At 41.4% G+C, this 18,782-nt stretch overlaps 2 protein-coding genes and 1 long non-coding RNA gene across 3 annotated transcripts; 1 reads left to right on the top strand and 2 right to left on the bottom strand.

Annotated features, from left to right (window-relative positions):
* Window positions 1-3,926: 3,926 nt before the first annotated feature.
* LOC143913813 (uncharacterized) lies at window positions 3,927-11,080 on the bottom strand. The gene is made up of 2 exons (XR_013260772.1): window positions 9,714-11,080; window positions 3,927-4,423 (listed from the first exon to the last, which is right to left on the bottom strand). It is a non-coding gene; the product is annotated as an uncharacterized LOC143913813 (long non-coding RNA).
* LOC143913812 (putative HIT-like protein Synpcc7942_1390) lies at window positions 10,943-13,681 on the bottom strand. Its single transcript, XM_077433824.1, has 2 exons — window positions 13,250-13,681; window positions 10,943-11,505 (listed from the first exon to the last, which is right to left on the bottom strand). Exons 1-2 carry the CDS (start codon window positions 13,574-13,576, stop codon window positions 11,344-11,346), a joined length of 489 nt encoding a protein of 162 aa, XP_077289950.1. The 5' UTR covers window positions 13,577-13,681; the 3' UTR covers window positions 10,943-11,343.
* Window positions 13,682-15,391: 1,710 nt separating this feature from the next.
* Window positions 15,392-18,782, top strand: LOC143912642 (glycerol kinase 3-like). Its single transcript, XM_077431938.1, has 12 exons — window positions 15,392-15,463; window positions 15,641-15,769; window positions 15,845-15,974; window positions 16,045-16,259; window positions 16,363-16,575; window positions 16,751-16,853; window positions 16,921-17,028; window positions 17,097-17,331; window positions 17,414-17,619; window positions 18,078-18,212; window positions 18,496-18,597; window positions 18,685-18,782. The coding sequence occupies exons 1-12, from the start codon at window positions 15,392-15,394 to the stop codon at window positions 18,780-18,782; spliced, it is 1,746 nt and encodes a 581-aa protein (XP_077288064.1).

The following is an 18,782-nucleotide window of genomic DNA, read 5'->3' as shown; positions in this document are numbered from 1 at the left end:
ATCTCCGGTACGAGTATACATACACCGGGGAAGGCGAACGTAGTAGCCGACACGTTAAGTCGTCCAAATTGTGACCCCACTACGACCGATTCGCGTTGGACCTGCCGCGCCAAGGAGCAACGGACCTGCGCTCCGAACAACTAGCTGACCCGGAAGTCACCTAGATCATTCGGGATATGGAGAACGTAGACCCAGCGACCGCAATTCGCTGGACGGAGAGGGGTTACCTGCTGACCCAAGGCGTCCTCTATCGTCTCAACCCCGATGTGTTTCTCTCTATGCTTGAGAGTGCAGAGGCGTGGACAGCGTGCACTACGTTTGCAGTATGCATCATGCGGGAGAAAGAACAGGCAGAACGCGATCGAGAGAAAAGAAGTCGGACTTTGTAAAATGACGAGAGCCTAGATGGCTATCCTGGCTGCCACCCTTGAGCAATACTTAATTAGTAGCCGGGTGGTAGCTGAAGAGGAGGGGGGTTTTAGTGGGTAAAAATCCCACACTACCACCGGAATTAAACACGTCGGTGGTGTCTTCTAGAAGATTTCCCCCCGCCGGAAAAAAAAAAACCAACCCCGATGTAGAAGTGGAGGAGCCTCAACTGGTGGTACCTGTTAATATGCGCGGAACCATAATGAAGGAGCTGCATGACGCACCTACGGCCGGACCAGAACCGCGAGAACCATCAGCAAGGTGCACCAGCGATATTACTTTCCTGGAATGCGGAAGTACATCGCCGATTACGTCCGCACCTGCGTGGAATGCCAACGCTACAAACCTGACAACTTGAAACCTACCGGATTATTACAAACCCCCGTACCTGCTCAGCGTTTCGAGGTGCTAGCCATCGACCTTTTCGGTCCGCTACCTGCTGGCAAGCAGGGTGAGTGGTGGATTTTTCTGGTAGAGGACGTGGCCAGTAAGTGGGTCGAACTATTCGGTCTCCCAGTCGGGACCGCGGAGGCGTGCGCTAAAGTGTTGATAGAACAGATTCTCCTTCGGTACGGACTACCGCGGCGAATCATCTCCGACAATGGAGTACAATTCATCGCAGAGGTGATGCAACAGTTTGCTTTCTTATATGTGTATATAAGAAAGCAAACTGTTTGTGGTGTCGCGGATTTGTCACCACAATGGTGGGGATAAAGCCGAGTCACTAATTTATGTAGACATAGCAGGTATGTACATGTATGTACAAATTGTATCTGGACAATCTTCATGTTGTTATGGTCGCTCCCCACCTAATATTTAGTACAAATGTATAAATAGAGGGCTACCGACGGTGCACAATGAATTAATATCAGTATCAGTTAAATATTCGATAGGTGATGTGCCAATCACCAAACACCAGCCGGCAGTCCCTCTTCTATTTCTTCAAATAAAGGAAAGTAAAAGCAACAGAAAGGAGTCATTATTACCACAATTACACATTTTTCCATGGTCCTTCGAGCCGGATTGCATGATTTTTTCTGCAAGAGCCAACATAAGTCAATGATCACTCCTTTCTGTCCGAATTATTGTCACATTTATTCCATTGTGTATACATATTTCTGCTTCTGTGCGTTAGGGTTGCCAAAAATTTTACCGATGATACAGTTTTAAATACATTAAAAAAAAAAAAATTATTTCCTCCATGAATGCTTTCGCGTGAACGATTGTTTCTCTTTTTTGTATTATCATTTAATTCAAATTATTATATAGAAAAGTTACGATTGTTGTTCACGTTCGCGAATATTCAGCTGCTTCTGAATACTAACTTCCTCAATTCTGACTTCGTGAATATTGAGCTTTGTTAGATTCACGAGTTGGGAATTTCATAGAAATCCAGTAACTTTAAATACTAATACCCTCAATTCTGACTTCGTGAATGTGAATGATCTTGAGCGGTATTAGGTATTTATTAAGTATTTCACGCTTTCGTGCGAATATGGAATTTTTTAAAATAGTTTTCTGTTGTTCAATTTGAATATTGAACAGTTCTCCTTTTGGGACAGATTTGTCACGTTGTTCTAAATATTGTACGTGAGTCGCGTAGATCGATTACATGTACATGTTTGTCATTTTAAACAGGTGACAATTATACATATGTATGTACATATAAGTACGAGATAAATAAATTAATTTAGGAATCCAATTAAAATTTTTAAGTTAAATTAGTAAAACTGTAAATTTACTGAATAAATATAGATTATAAATGAATAGTTACTTTAAATTTCGTAAGTGAAATGTCACGACGATAAAATAGATATAGTATACTTTTACAACAATTTATACTTGCAACATTCTAGAAAATACATAACATTACAACAATAACCGAATAAAGCGAAACATCACATTTTCACACATCTATAATAATCAAGTTATTTTATTATTATTACTTTTTTTCACAACATCAAGGCTAGTTACGAAGTATTAAAAAAAAATAGATCCAAAGCATATGTAATTCTGTCAAAGGCTATAAAAGAATTAAAAGATTGTCCAAGTTTGGGTGTAATTCAGCGTAAGGTATCACTTGTGGAAACTTATAAAGGAAAATTCGAAGAGGCACAGTTAGGTATAAATTTAGGTGATTTTGAAAATGAACAAGAGAGAGATATGCATGAAAGCAGATATTTTAACGCTTATGATGAATTCACGGATATGGCTAATCATATGATTAATGATATATCAAGACAAATCGTAAAACAAAAAAAAAAAAATTTTTTTATTATAAGTCGTTGAATTGCGAGACACTGAAAAAACTCGCAAATTAACGAGACAGCTATGAATTGTACATACATTTTTATTGTACATCCATCAAATTTCAAATAGTGGTGACATAGTAGGTAGGAAGGATTTTTAGCCAATTTTTTTTTCCGGGAACCGTTTCAACAATGAAATCAGAGAAAATTGGCAAACTCTGATAGGAAACGATCAACCTGGAGTCACAAATCCAGGTCTGACCAACAGCATACTCTGAAAAATTCATTTTCATTCAGGGATAGAACCCGGCACCTTCTTGACGGTAAGCAGAAGCTTAACGTCCGAGCTATGCTGCTAGCTAGCTTTTCCAGTATCTAATTATTCACATTTAAGAAATTTTTATATATGGAGATTTTAATCTAAATTCGTCTGTTTTCCTGATGACCTTAATTTTTTAAATTTGTTTTAAGTTATCTTTATTTAATTTAAAACAAATTAATACAATTCGAAACTCTATTAATAATTCCATGTTGGTTTTTATTATTAACAAATTTAGATTGTCACAATATTAGTATTTCAAATTCACTCGATTCTTTGGTCCCAGAAGACAGCTATCAACCCGCTCTTGATATTCTTTTAAATTTAACTGTAACTTATTCCTCACTTTGTCTAGTTAATAACTGTCTTAATACTTCTGTTCTAAATAGGTTGTTGATTTCAAATATTTGAATAATATTCTCTGTAAAATTGTCAATGGGAGCGAGTTTATGAGTGCAAAAATGTTAATTTGGCCCTCTCAATTTCAATCACATTTTATATTCGATTTTTAATGATTGTTTTCGGTTAAAGCGATTATCGACGAGTAAAAGGATTTATCCGCCTTGGTTTACTAAAGAAATTATTCATCTTTTAGAAAGTAAATATCTAACGCATAAACTCTGGAAAAAATCAAGCAATCTTGTCCTAAATAATTTCCGTATTTTACGTACAGAAATTAAGAAATTAATCAGTTCTGCATATAGTGTTTAAGACAGATTGTGAACGATCCATAGTTAATAATCCTAAGAAATTCTGGAACTTTGTCAATGCTAAACGTATTAATCGTTTAAAGTCGACTACTATGGTACAGTAGACTACTGTGGACTATTTCAAATATATGCTCCTACTGCAGATGCCGAAGACAGTAAAATAGATGCGCTCTATGCTTCACTACTCGATACATTATCGAAGATCTCAAACAAAGAAATGGCTATCATTCTTGGTGATTTTAATGCCAAAGTCGGTAATAATAGTAACATTGATAACAGAGTGGGTAAATATGGATTGGTTATTCAAAATGAGAGAGGAGAGAAACTTATAAGCTTCTGCATTGAAAATAAAATGTCCATTATGAATACTTAGTTTCAACATCATCCTAGGCGATTATAAACTTGGATATCCCCTGGGGATCGTCATCGCAACCAAATCGATTATGTACTTATAAATTCTAGATATAAATCATCGATACATAACGTCAAGATATATCCAGGTGCAGATTGCGGATCTGACCATAACTTAGTTGTTGCCAAATTTCGACTGAAATTGAAAATTATTAAATGAAATCAACATAAAGCAACGAAACTCACCAATAATGATATAATTAATTTTGGCAATGAAATCAGAGAAAAAGATGCAGAATTCCAAAAAATTGCCTTTCAAAGAAGCTCTAACAGAGATGTGACACCAATGCTGGTAGAAGCAGCAACTGCAATTACAAGCAACAGTAATTCCGAGTTTAAAGAGCCCAAAAGGGAGGCATTTGAAGAAATTAAAAAGGACGTGGAGAAACTCATAAAGTTACTACTCCCTAACACACGGTCGCTAATTACAGAGAAGATAACGGAAATCTACAACTTGGTGATAAAGTCGATGGAAGAGGAGAGAAATGACAGTGATACTGCCATCACAATCAAGAACGTGCCAGTGGCAACGACAGATGCGGATGCCCAAACTGAAGATGCTGAATGGAAGATGAACACTGGGAGGAGAGGAACACTGAGGACGAAAGCGGCTTCCAGCATTTTGCCAATGGAGGACGAAGACGGGTCCGCACCCAAGGAGAAAAAAAAAGAAAAGAAGAAGAGAACGCACCCCCACCGCTGTAACCCAAAAAGCCCAAGTTCAGGACGGAGGCAATTGTGATCAGGCCCACAGGCTCACAGGTCACAGTTGACACTCCGTTCTCTTACGCGGGCATACTTAAGGCGGTGAACGAAGCAAATCTAAGCGAAGGATACTTTCATCCTGCGTTTGGCAGGAGGAGAGAGCAGCGGCGGTGTCCTGGAAGACGTCGGAAGGCTGCGGGAACAACGGCAGAGGTCCGACGGTCGCTCCCCACCCGCCTGTGTTCCGTCAGGGACCTTTATGAGGGTCTCGAATCACGCGATGTAGAGGATGCCCTCGTACAGGTGCTTGGCACCACGTGCCGTGAGCAGGTGCGAGTGCAGAAGCTGCGCTCAGCCTCCTGAGGTACGCTCACCTGTACGGTGACCTTGCCCTGCACCGCTGGGACTGACGCGCTGCTTAAGGAGGGTCGCGTACGAGTCGGCCTCGTCAGGTGCAGAGTTCGGGAAAAAGTAGACCTGCAGCAGTGCTACCGCTGCCGAGCCTTTGGGCACATTGCTGCCGGTTGCAGGGGCGAAGACAGATCCCTGCTCTGCAACTGCTGCGGCAAGACAGGGCATAGAGCGGCGGAATGCGGCGACTCGCCGCACTGTGCTCTCTGCGCGAAGGCGGGCCGGAGTGCTGCTCATCGTTTAGGAAGCGGATGGTGCGAGGAAGTCAGACAGGCGTTATTGCAGAGAAAGCGGGTGAGTGGAAAAAAAAAACATGATTCAAATACTCCAAATCAAGTTGGGACACTGCCGGGCCGCTCAGGATCTCCTGCTACAGAAGTCCGTCGAGTTGGCGGCGGACATTGTTGTCGTGTCGGAGCAGTGGAGGAACAGGACCAGCTCCTGGTACTCCGATGCTTCGGCCACGGCGGCGATCTACGCTCCCTCGACGCGGCATCGAGTGCTCTGCTCATCCGATCCGGCAGTGAGTGGGTTTGTCTGGGTTGAACTGGCGGGTCTGCGGTTCTACAACTGCTACTTCTCCCCAAACTCGGACCTACCACGGTTTGAAGACGATCTGGCTCGTCTGTAATTTGATCTCAGAGGAGTCAAGAGAGGAACCTCTATCGTAGTGTCCGGAGACTTCAACACCAAGTCGGTAAGTTGGGGATCTCCAATCACGGATCGAAGGGGAATCCTCCTCAGCGAGTTGGCCGCTAGCCTCCAGTTGACCCCGGCAAACGTGGGCAATGAGTTCACGTTTCGCAGGGGAGCCGACGGCTCCACCATTGATGTTACATTCACTGATGACGGCATTGTCGGCAGAATCAATAACTGGAAGGTCATGGACGACTACTCCCACAGCGACCACCAGTACATCTGGTATGAGATCGTAAGTGATCCGGCTGGTCGCGGGGGCTCAATCGCCAACGAGACCGGCTGGGGCATCCGCAGTCTCGATGTCCTGGCACTCGAAGAGACGTTTTCTGCTGGCGGTGGCACAGTTTACTCTACTACCGGGTAATGGTAGAGGCGCTCGGCGTGCTAACCAAATGCGCGTGTGACTCTGCAATGACTAGAAGAGGGAGGGGCGCTACGAGGAGGCCGGTGTACTGGTGGAATGACACCATAGCTGAGCTCCGTAAGAGTTGCCTCGCCCTCAGAAGGCTTGCGCAGAGAGTGGGGCACACCCCGGCGGCGGATGAACTGTACCGAAATGCGCGGAAGGCACTCAAGGGCAGTAAAAGGAGGTGCTGGCGGGAGCTGTGTGAGATGGTTGACACCGATCCATGGGTACTACCGTACAAAATAGTGCGACAGAAACTGCGCGGTCGGTCGGCCGATCCCTACCTCGACGACCCGGAGAATCTGAAAACTGTGGTCGATTGGCTCTTTCCGGAACACCCGGAGCGAACGCGAGCGCTCGACGTCCCAATTGATGGCGAAGAGTGCTCGCTGTTCCGAAAGGGCGAACTGGATCGGGCTCTGAAAGGCCTCAAGGCCCACAAAGCTCCGAGCCCGGATGGAGTCCCGAACGAAATAGTCTCGGTGGTAGGGAGGGCCTTCCCCGATGTCCTACTCGACGTCTACAACGCGTGTCTGCGGGAGGGGATCTTCAGCGGGGTTTGGAAGAGGCAAAAGCTTGTGCTAATACCTAAGAAGAGCCCTGAGGTGGGACCGTCCTCTTGCAGGCCGCTGTGTATGCTCGATGGATTCGGGAAGCTCCTGGAGAGACTGACTCTTCGGAGACTTCAGCCGTTCTTTGAAGATGACGCTACGGGACTCTTCCCGCTTCAATACGGATTCAGGCGGGGCCGATCAACGATTGACGTTGTCAACCATGTCGTCGGAACAGTACGATCGGCATGGGAAGACCATCGGGTGACCCGCTACCTGGCGAGATAGCTATAGAGCTACTTTGAAAACCGACTGCTGGAGTATCGGTGCGGAACTACCGGCGATCTCTCCTCGCGGCGACTCTCGTCGGGCGTCCCGCAGGCCTGTGTCCTCGGGCAAGTCCTGTGAAACGCTATGTATGACGCGCTACTGAGGGTGCCAGCGCCGTTGCTTTTGCGGGCGATATCGCAATCATGGTAGTTGCGAAATCCCTCCGAAGCGTGGATATCTGCGGCAATGACGCGCTCTATCGGGTGAAGATATGGCTAAATCGCGCTGGACTGGAACTAGCAGTCCAGAAGACGGAGGTAGTGTTCTTCACCAGACGAAGAGGTTTCGGCCCGCCGAAATAGGAGCTGGATGGTTTTGAAGTGCCGTTCCGTGACTCGGTGCGATACCTGGGAATCCAGCTCAACCGGAAACTCAGGTTCGCGGAGCATGTGGAACGGGCATCCGCCAGGGCAGACGTGGCGGCCTGTCAGTTAGCCCACCTCATGCCGAATGAGGGTGGGCCTAAGAGTGTTAGGAGGAAACTCCTGAACTCGGTTGTCCACTCTATACTCCTGTACGGCGCTCCCGTCTGGTGTGACTCCCTTAAAGTGGAGCGCACTAGGCGGAAAATGGCTGGAGTGCAGAGGCGGAGTGCTCTGAGGGTCGGAATAAGTCTGCAATACGCGGATTGTATTATCGTCGCAACGTAGCTGATATAACTTTAATTTCACGGATACTACGAGGTGACATCGACTGCTCTGCTATCCTAAGTAAGTTTTGTAACGCGACGTTCTCCCCATCGTCCCATAGGGCAACACTCGCCCTTTATTTCGAGTGGCCACACAGAAAAGCGCGCCATATAGGCGCGCTCGCTTCGAGATTAGTTATCTCTACCGCCAGCCGTCATCCGGGAAAGATCTCTCCTGTGCACGTCTCCACGGGGAGACGGGGCCCAGAGATCCACCACCATATTGCTGAAGAACCGCTGTGAGGTCGAGTGTAGCATCACTCCCTCCCCTGAGTTCCAGCACAACGTCCCCTGTATTCATCACGCCGTTTCCGGAGAAACCTCAGCCGTGAGAGGACCGACCGACCAGAGGACCGCAGAGCCAGCTTCCCGACCACGAGGAAGCTGTTATCAACGAGACGATTTGCAGTCAGGAACCTCCCCGACTATATATAACTGTATCCCAAGGTTAGTCCACGTTTCCATATAACCCGACCCCTTGGAAGAAGAACGACGTAAACGCCCTCTAGATCTTCGCCCGCGAGATCAGATAAGCGCGCGTAAATCCGTCCGGTACAATAAATAAATAAGCCTGCAATACGCGGAAAACGCAATTATGGGGTTAAAAAAGGTAATTGCCATCATTGAACCAGCAGTGCCCATCGTTGAAACCGACTGGAACTTGGTACAAAGTAGACGTCACACTCGGCAGGGCACAGGTATCTTCAAGGACAAATACAAGGAGAGGGAAAAAACTTTTCAACCAAGAAAGCCCCGTTACAAGAAAGATGCTGTCCTCATCAGCAATCAGGAAAGCGGGAAAGAAAACGCAGAGATGGTAAAAGTGCTCCGGGAAGTAAAACCGGACGGGATCGGATACGAACCACCATCTATCCGCAAGACGCGCAAGGGCGACGCCATTATTGAGCTGGCAAGAGGCTCAAAGGATCCAGCGGACCTGGCAGGGGTAATAGCTGGAGCATTGGGAAGGCCAAAAGTTGCGAGAGGACTCATTCCAATCGAGACAGTAACAATCCTCGGCATCCCGGAAGGCGAATAAGGAAGCGACATCGTTACCGCATTATGTGAGAGCAACAGCGCTCTGAAAAAATAGGATGTCCCAATTAGATTCTTGAAAGCCGGTACGAGAGGCACTCAACTAGCAATAGTTAGCCTTCCTGCCAAAATTGGAGTTCAATTACTGCAGGTAGGGAAGGTGAAAATAGGATTCCTGAGGTGCCAGGTACGCCAAAGAATCAGCGTTCTGAGGTGCTATCGGTGCCAGGGCGCCGGCCACAGATTGACGACGTGCAGTAATTCACATCGTGAGACACGTTTCAGATGCGGGTAAGAGAGTCATAAGGCAGCTACCTGCCAGAACACACTCTTGTTCTGACTTGCAAAAACCAAGAAGGAGCCGACACTGAACACCGCAGTGGCACAAAAAAGTGTTCCATATACCGACACGAAACAAGAATTGCAAACAAATCGAAATGGCCCTAACAACCTTATGCATAAGGTTGCTCAGGACCTTATGCATAAGGTGGCAGAAGATAATCGGGCTGACTTGGTACTTATCAATCATCAGTGCAGTACTCGTTATGGCCGGAGTACCCCCAATTGACCTTCTGGCACTAGAACGCAAGAGAGTCCACGAAAATAGGCATAAGAAATTCAGGAATGCAAGATAAGCAGCACGCACAGAGCTCATGAGTGGCAAATCCGCTTGGTAACGCAGAAAAGGAAAGATGGATCCATCGCCTGATCCCATCAATTTCAGACTGGCTTAAAAAAAGTACTATTCATCATACTACACAACTACTCACCAGCCATAGGTCCTTCAGCAAAGAATCCCGAGTCCTCAGACAGGTAAACGGTGGAGATGAAGGCGACGATTTGGTGAAACCTACGTTGGATGCCATCTATTGTAAGATCGTGCGACGCAGCCATGCTGAGATGTGGATAAGGGAGAAGAGGTTAAAGCCTGGCGTATTGGAGTGAGTCAAAAAATGCTACGAATCCCTCACTGTCACTATAAAATGTTGTTTTGGGTTAAACTGTGCATCCTATGAGGATTCTTGTAAATTTAAAGCATCTGCTTCCACTTGTTAAAAGGAGAGAGATAGCTGATATCTTAACAGCTTTGAATATTCTGAACAGCTCGATTGACTGTCCTCAATTATTGTACAAATTATCATTATGTATACCAAATAGCAATTGACAATAGCAATAATAAATTGATAAGCGCATAAATGCGTCCATCCTTGAGGAAATAAAAATCAAGGATAGACTATCTACAATTTGCCTGAGACGTGTATTACAGTTCTTCGGTCATATTGCACGAAGAGGTGAAGATAGTCTGGAAAAGTTGGTTGTGGTTGGTGGCGTGGAGGGCAGAAGAGGCAGAGGCAGATCCCCCACACGCTGGACTGACCAACTATGTACAGCGATGGGCTCTACCATAGTGGCAAATCTTCGTCTGGCTGAATCCAGAAACGAATGGAAGCAACTAGTTAACCATACATCATAGTCACGATCCTCAGTTATGAGGCATACGACTCTATATAGAGCGACCATATATAATGAGCTCCTTTATGTACCCAATGTTTATTCAAATTATGAAAGGGGTTCATTTGTCTGGAGTGCAAGTTCCACCATTAATGCACTCAGTACTGCTACTTATGATTTCGATGTTTTTAATGTAAACGCAAACCAAGTTAGAATGATTATTGCAGATTTATTTTCTAATGTTTGTTAAAGTGTCGATAAATAATTAAATCATTGAATTGTTATTTTTTTAATTATTTTGGGACACAAATAATTCAGAGGGTGGTAGAAGAGTTTACGTCCACAGTGATGAGAAAGAAAGAAGAAGCCGAGCCGGAACGGCTTAAAGGAACTGGCCCTGAACCCTTGATCTCACAAGAGAATGGGGGAGTATGGAAATGCCAATGAGAAGAAAAGATGTTGGAGAACGACGAGAATGGCTGCCTCCCGAAGCAATATAAAAGCAGTTCTGGGAGGTAAGCTGCGGTTCATGGGGTCAATAGAGTGGGTTAGTGAGCTCCGCTTCGACAAAAAAAAAAACGACTACAGGAAAGCAAAATGTCAATCGAAATATCTTAAAAAGTTGGAAAATAGTTGGAGTAGATGTGTAGCCCTCAGTGTTGCATTTTCATCAAAATTTTGAAACTATATATTATAACACCTTATTAGGTTATTTTTTTGTAAATTTACATTTAAGCTTAGAAATTAATATTATCACAGTAACAGCATTAAAATTCTAGCTATATACACACATATATTACCCTATCTCTCAAAAGTTTTATCATTTTGGCTAAAGTTAATAACTTTATTCTATTTAAATTTAAACAAAATTTGCATAAAAAGGTAAAATAAACAATTTAATAAAACAAAGCCAACAACCAATTTCTAAAAATTCGAAGAGGGCTCAGATTATCCCGGTGGCCATCTCATTTGCCTTCCGCCAAGAACGTGAATATGTAAATGATATACACTTTGTGCTCCATCTTTGCCATTATTGATGACCAATCGGTAACCATCAGGTAGTTTTTGTTGTGCCAGAGTTTTAGCAGTCAGTATCAAATGGGATATTAACTGAAAACAAAATAAAATATTGATAACTACATATTAACTGTGTCATTTTCTGTTATCTAATTATTACGTCATGAGAAACCGCAATGTTGGGATTTTTTTATTGTAAAATGTAAAAGTAAAATCGTAAAATTTAAAAATAATTTACTTCATTTAGCTGGTTCTACATATGATCAATAAACACAAAATACATACAAAAATAATACAAAATTGATACATACAGGTTTAACACATACCAAATTAACATGTAGACTAATACATCCAGTATAAAATGAATGTATGTATATATTTGCAATTACCGTTTGGTAACGTTTAGATGGTAGTTGACTTTTCTATACTTTTCAGTGACCATCAGTGTCTTTAACGCAGGCTTCACGAATGATTTTGACGAGTTTAATTGTAAGGAAATACATATTTTGACATTGCTTACTGGTGGAACTGGTAATTTGATGTTAACGCCTATTGTTTTGAATTGTCTATATGCACATTATACACGATCCATTTTGTATTGTATCTATTCGCCTCTATGTAGGTTTACCATACGTCCCGCTTTGACCGGGACTGTCCCAGTTTGAAGATATGGTTGTTTACGATAATTTTGTACTGTAAAATAAATTAATTTAACCCCCAATATGCCAAAAAGAAACTGTGTAATTTACTGATGAATTAAAAAAGTCCAGGGTCTTGACTATTCGAGGGGCCCCGTGACGGAAATCACACCTATTATATCATACTTTCTTACTTAATTATTTAAAAAAAATAGCAACCAACATATAGGTATTTTTCTAATAGTACTGATAGATTTTTTGCAAATTAAAAATGCATATATGTATGTAAAAGATCTATTTTTTAGATTGTCATGGAGGCCGAACTTATTTTTCCCAGGGCTCGGGGTCCCTCTTGACGGCCCTGAATAGCTGCTAAAGAAGCAATTTTGCATTTCACAATCTCAGCTTCAAGCCTGTCGATTGTTCATCTAATTTGATCAAATCAAATTGTTCATTGTTAATGACACAGTTGTTTCGGCAACTTTGTGAAGACTTAAACAAAAAAAAATTGTGACAATATCAATTGATGCCTCCAACAGGAAAGAAATTAAAACTGAGCCATGATAAATTTATACCTTTAGAAGCAAAAAAGATATTTAGAATATTGGAAAAAAACTCAATAATGAATAACGTATGATCTGAAGAGAGGTAGAATGGTTGAATCAACTGAAAAAGATTTATTGCGTTGCAGAGTAAATTTTGAACCGAGTTGTAGTGAATTTTTCAACACGATTAAAAATAACAGAATTTTTGAAGAAAATTCACGCTAATGATAAATATTATTTAATTTTTGATAATAAGTTAAATTCACTTATTAATTAAAAAATACTACTAGATAATTGTTGTTTTTTGTTAACCACTCCATTACTTAGCTTTTTTGAATCATAAGTAGTTAGCTGAATATACTTCTATCCAAAATCGCATAGAAAGCAATAACTTTCTGTATCGAGCAAATTCTCAAAATTGTCCCAGTTTGAGCAAAAATATTATGTTATTATAATCTACCTATATGTTTAATTTGGTACTTGTATGATATCACTATTTTTTATTAATTTCGGTCGAGTCGATCGGTTGTGGAAACTTTGCATGACGTTCATATTGTACAAAAATAATGAAATAAAGTTGGGGATTTATATTGAGCTATGTAGGTTCATTCAAATGTGTTTCGGAAGGGGAGTGTAAAGTTTTCAGGGGCTTACCGCTTGATGTTTGATGCCGCAATCGTTGAGGGTAGGAATGCGAGTTTTGGGCACGACAAGGAAGTGCACAGGCGCCTGAGGAGTGGCGTCGCTGAACGCAATGCATCGCTCGTCCTCGAAGAGTATGTCTGCCGGCAGCTCTCGCTTGATTATCCTGTCAAAGATGCTGGGTCGGGAATCGGAAGCGGAAGCGGAAGCGGAAGCGGCCGCGAGTTTGGCAGCGCTCTCTTCACTATGGAACGCTCCTCTGGACCCCAACTGATCCAACTGACCCAAATGGCTAAAACGGCCCACGCCCTTCACCGCATTACCCATCAGACGAAACATCTTACCGTCCGCAGTGGAATGATCGCGATGAATACCATACGACAGACTTCGAACGTCAAACGTCAAACGTCGGAATTGTCACCGAAAGCCGGGTCATGCGACAATACTTTATATATATTTTTGGCCCAAACTTTTGTAAATATCGTGTCTCTGAGAACTCAAAAGCATTGTCAATTGCTTGAAATCTGAAGCAAAAAATGATCTCGTGCACGTCACTAAAATCTCGATCACGGAACATCTGGCACCCAAAAACTACATCAATCAAAAGCTACACGCGAAATATTCTACTAACGAGAACTCGAGTGCCGGATATTCCGTATTCGCGATTTTTGTTTCAACGATTGACGTGCGTGTGATCGCAATTTGCACAATAATCTGTTTACCGTTTGTGTAATGTAAATGTAACATTATGGCATCACGAACCTGATTTATATATCACAAGATAATTTAGGGGAAGCACTACGAAGATCACAATGTTTCATTTAAATTTGCGTTTATTTTTAGTATTAATATTTTTCTAATTATGTATGTATGTATATACATGCGCGTATCTTCTTGTTCAATGCTGAGCGTCGTAGTTATCCATGTCTGGAATTCGATGGACGATCCGCTTCCACTCCTTCCATTTCTGTGTAAAGTTGAAGGCAGCGTTAAGGGACCATCCCATCAGTTCTTTTATCTGGTCTGACTATCTCTTGTCCTCTAGCTTTCCCTCCAGCGTTGCGGTGGCAACCAGACTTTTCAGACGTTGTTGTTAATTTTGTACTCGGTTATGTACAGTGTGGTTTTTTTTATTAGAACAGTGATGTGCGGTTGTTCTTGTGCGACATTCATGAACAACCGTCTCGTTCTCCGACGAAAGGGTCTCTTAGACTGTATTCGTTGGGGGGTTGGTGGCCTCATGCTGAGGGCTCTAAGGGTCAAATTCCTTGACCTTTAAAGCGGGCTTAGAAACCAGACTTTCCAGACTTTACATTCTTCCTGGCCATGTGGCCAAAGTAAGAAAGAACCCTTTCCCTACATGTTGTGGAGGTTCGGTGATAACTAGTCAAATGTGAACCGGTCACAGGACAACCGGTCGCTCTAGATCGGTCACACATGATGATCCGTCACACTAAAACTGGTCACACCCTAAAATCGGTCACGAGAAAACTGGTCACACCCTAAAATCAGTCACGAGAAAACTGATTGACCGATTTTAGGGTGTGACCAGTTTTAGTGTGACGGGTGATCACGTGTGACCGACCTAGAGCAACCGATTGTCCTGTGACTGGTTTACATATGACTAATAGTCCGTTTACCGTTGTGGAGAGTCTTGCTGAGGCTGCCAGCTCTTTGAGGATGAAGATATTTGTGCACCTTGCGGTCCATGGTATGCGCAGCATCTGTCTCCAACACCATACACATATATTTAGGTATTTAGATAATGTATAAAGAATTTTGAAAAATATATGATCCCGCTCGTCCGCATGAGCGTTATTGTATCCTTCCCATGTTGGTGGTGTCGGAGAGGGCTAAATGGTTTGACTGAGCTGATTTTAGAGGTCAATACAATTTTTCGAGAGGTTTTTCAGCGTGGGCAAAGCTGACCGATGAGCGAATGAGTGAATTGACTGCTGCACTGGTTGGTGACAGGATTTCACGGCCAAGGATTGGGAGCCGTGCTCGAGAAGTGAAGGAGAATGAAAAATAGTGATAAGGAGAACTAGGAACAGCATATATTTTTAGCAGTGGTAGCACTGTTGGAACGAGAGTGAGGTTAAGCTCAGCTGTCAGCTGTCGGCTGTCGGCTGTCAGTGGTTGGGAGCCTTCGTTATGCGGCAGTTCGGACGGTTCGGTCCTTTAGTGGCCGCCGTTGAACAGCCGACCCATGCTGCTAGATTTACGGTACCTGATCCGTCTTCTTATCCATCCACCTACTTTGTAAAATGTCAAATCACAATTGTATATACATACATTGCATACACAACCATAACATATATCAATAGCACAGTAAATAACACTCGATAGGCATATATCGTTATTCTAAAAACGTGCAAATATTAATTTCAGTTCATTTTTAAGGTATTTGCTGCGAATACGTCTGAAATGTTAACATATCATCAAATACCTGTCAATACATTATATCCGAAAGATGGCTGGGTTGAACAAAATCCCATGGAAATATTAAATTGCGTTTTGGAATGCATCGAGGTTAATTGTTTAATTGTTAATTCGCATAGAGAAAATTTAATTAGACCCGAGTACTAAAAATTTTGATTTTCACAGATAACTTTAGACAATTTACATAAATTGGACATCAATCCAGAAGATATTGTCTCAATTGGGGTTACAAACCAACGTGAAACTGTCATAGCCTGGGATGTAACGAGCGGTGTGCCTTTAAACAATGCGATGGGTATCAGAATTTCGCATTGAAATGATTATTTATTTAAAATTTGATATACAAATAACTGAGATGTTTTTAGTATGGATGGATACTAGAGCTTCTAGTGTGGTTGAAAGATTATCAAAAATTGAACCAAAAACAAAAGAGGCTATAGAATCGTGTTGCGGTCTTCCAATGAGTGCTTATTTTACCGCTCCAAAATTAAATTGGTTACTTCATAACAACGAATCTATTAAAGTAGCTATTGCCAATGGAACTTGCAAAGTTGGCACAGTGGATTCTTGGCTCATCTGGGTAATACATACTAACATACATTAAAAAATGTTTTCTGTATATACATACTACTTTAATAGATTCGTTGAAGATATTTTACTAATATTCGAAAAAATAATTGTAGAATCTAACTGGCGGTAGCAGAGGCGGTATTCACGTTACAGATATAACGAATGCATCTCGAACTATGTTAATGAATTTAGTATCTCAAGAGTGGGATCAACATCTTTGCGATTTTTTTGAAATACCTATAAGTATTTTGCCGAAAATTAAAAGCTGTTCTGAAATTTATGGATATGTTTTCACTGGATTTTTAACTGGAATTCCTATATCAGGGGTAGGTATGTTTTTCTTGTAATACGGTTCTTATGTAAATGTAGTTTTCACGAATAAGTTTTCTGGAATTTATTAAATTATTCTTGAATTTGATGATGGTTCATTAGAAGTAAATGAAAGTATAAATATTTTTTTGTATTAAAATTTTAGAATTTGTATGAATTATTCTATTTTAGTGCTTGGGTGATCAACAAGCAGCCTTGATAGGACAGATGTGTTTGGAATTTGGTCAAGCTAAGTGTACTTTTGGAGCTGGGGCATTTTTACTGTGTAACACCGGTACGTAAGATAATATTTTAATTTGAAATGCAATTTCGTATTAATGTAAATTTTTATTTATCTGCAGGAACATCTTTAATTCGATCAAAAAATGGTTTATTAACAACAGTAGCTTATAAATTTGGTCCTAACGCTCCAACAAATTTTGCTTTGGAAGGTTCCGGTATTATTGCAGGTATAGTTTTTCTATTTTACTTTATATGAGTTTATAGTATAAAATAATCAAAACTTATGTAATCGTAGGAATAGCATTAGATTGGCTGAAAAATGGCTTGGGAATGACAGATAACTTACAAGGATATTCTAATGGTAACGGCATAGAAAGATTTGATGCAAGAGCAGAAACCATAAAAACAGGTCTTTTAAAAAAATTAACTAGTGATATGCAAGTACAAGATCCGGATGAAGAAGGATCTGTTTATTTTGTACCAGCATTTTCTGGACTATATGCGCCCTATTGGCACAACGATGCCAGAGGGTTAAAAATTTTTTTATCTATAATAATATATTTAATACTTTATAACTTATCAGGCGATATTACATTATACATAAATTTTCAGAGTTATATGTGGTATGTCGCCAAATACACGGTTTTCAAATGTAATTAGCAGCACATCTAAAGCACTAGGATTCCAAACACGAGCTATATTAGAATCACTCAATAAAGACTGTGGTCGTAATATAGATTGTTTGCTCGTTGATGGTCTTTTAGCTTCAAATTCTCCATTGATGCAGATTCAAGCTGATATGTGTGGAATTCCAATGGGTATTTATTTTTTTTAATAAAAATGATTCTATATTTGATAATTCTAAAATCGCCAGACAAATTGAACGACAGATTAACGGACGGCTGCTTTAAATGCAATTCTCATCTTCTCGAATGATAGATTGCACATCAGATGACGGGTAACCTTTCGATGTGCACAGATGCAATTATTAAATTGGTAGTTATTAAAATTGAGTTGGATCTTTCAGGCGAGTTTAATAAGGCAAGATTCGATAAGTTCCGAATCTTGCCTTATTAAACTCGCCAGAAAGATCCAACTCAATTTTAATAATTGCATCTGTACACATCGAAAGGTTACTCATCATCTGATGTGCAATCTATTATTCGAGAAAACGACAATTACGTTTAAAGCTGCCGTTCTGTTAATCTGGCGATTTTAGAGCGGATGCACCAAACCCATTTGATAATTTTGATCTATTTACATGTTTCTTTATTAGTGAGGCCTGTTATGTCAGAAAGTTCTGCTTTGGGTGCAGCAATGGCTGCCGGAAGTGCGTCAGGGGTTGATGTTTGGCCACGTGCTAGTCTGCCACCACCTTCTGACACCTTTAACCCAACTACGAATGAAGATGGTATATAATGAAACATTTTGTGTTTTATCAATTTTAATTGATTGTTATCATAACTAATAACCAGGTGCACGTATTCGTGTACTTAATAAAAAGTGAGCATCGATAAAAAACTGCGCATTGTCATTATGACACGTCTGTATGAACAATTAGTGTGATGTTAGTTGACAGACTGCGCATGTGCTTTGTCGGTGTAACGTCTGTACGAACAATCATCAGTCTGATGTGAAATGTGGTGAAATAAGCCTTTTATATACATATATGTAGATGCTTTATTTAATTTCAGAGCGCGATGTTATGTATAATCGATGGAAAGCTGCAGTTGATAGGAGTCTCGGTTGGGCAACTGAGAAGATACCACTATATGATAAAAATGTGAATGAAAGTGGTAATTATGATATATTATAATTTTAATTGTATGATTTTTATTTTTATTTATTGCAATATTCAATTTAATCGTTATAATTTTTTGTAGATATAAAGGAACGTAAATTATATGCTTCTATTCCCAGTGGATTGTTCCTGATTTCAAGTTACTTGTTATTGCTTTTAGCTGATAAATGGAAAACGTAA

This window comes from Arctopsyche grandis, chromosome 6 (assembly GCF_051622035.1).
Source record: "Arctopsyche grandis isolate Sample6627 chromosome 6, ASM5162203v2, whole genome shotgun sequence".
Taxonomy (NCBI): Eukaryota; Metazoa; Arthropoda; class Insecta; order Trichoptera; family Hydropsychidae; genus Arctopsyche; species Arctopsyche grandis.
Note: the sequence above shows the minus strand (reverse complement) of the source record. Positions and strands in the feature narration are given on the sequence as shown.

What these genes read in the sequence shown, in the direction of transcription:
- LOC143913812 (XM_077433824.1), bottom strand. Translation starts at nt 13,576, where the DNA reads ATGTTTCGTCTGATGGGTAATGCGGTGAAGGGCGTGGGCCGTTTTAGC. An exon ending in GCGGCATCAAACATCAAGCG is followed by an intron (nt 11,506 to 13,249) that starts GTAAGCCCCTGA and finishes TTTTGTTTTCAG; the next exon opens with TTAATATCCCATTTGATACT.
- LOC143912642 (XM_077431938.1), top strand. Translation starts at nt 15,392, where the DNA reads ATGCGGCAGTTCGGACGGTTCGGTCCTTTAGTGGCCGCCGTTGAACAG. An exon ending in ATTTTTACTGTGTAACACCG is followed by an intron (nt 16,854 to 16,920) that starts GTACGTAAGATA and finishes ATTTATCTGCAG; the next exon opens with GAACATCTTTAATTCGATCA. An exon ending in CCCAACTACGAATGAAGATG is followed by an intron (nt 18,213 to 18,495) that starts GTATATAATGAA and finishes ATTTAATTTCAG; the next exon opens with AGCGCGATGTTATGTATAAT.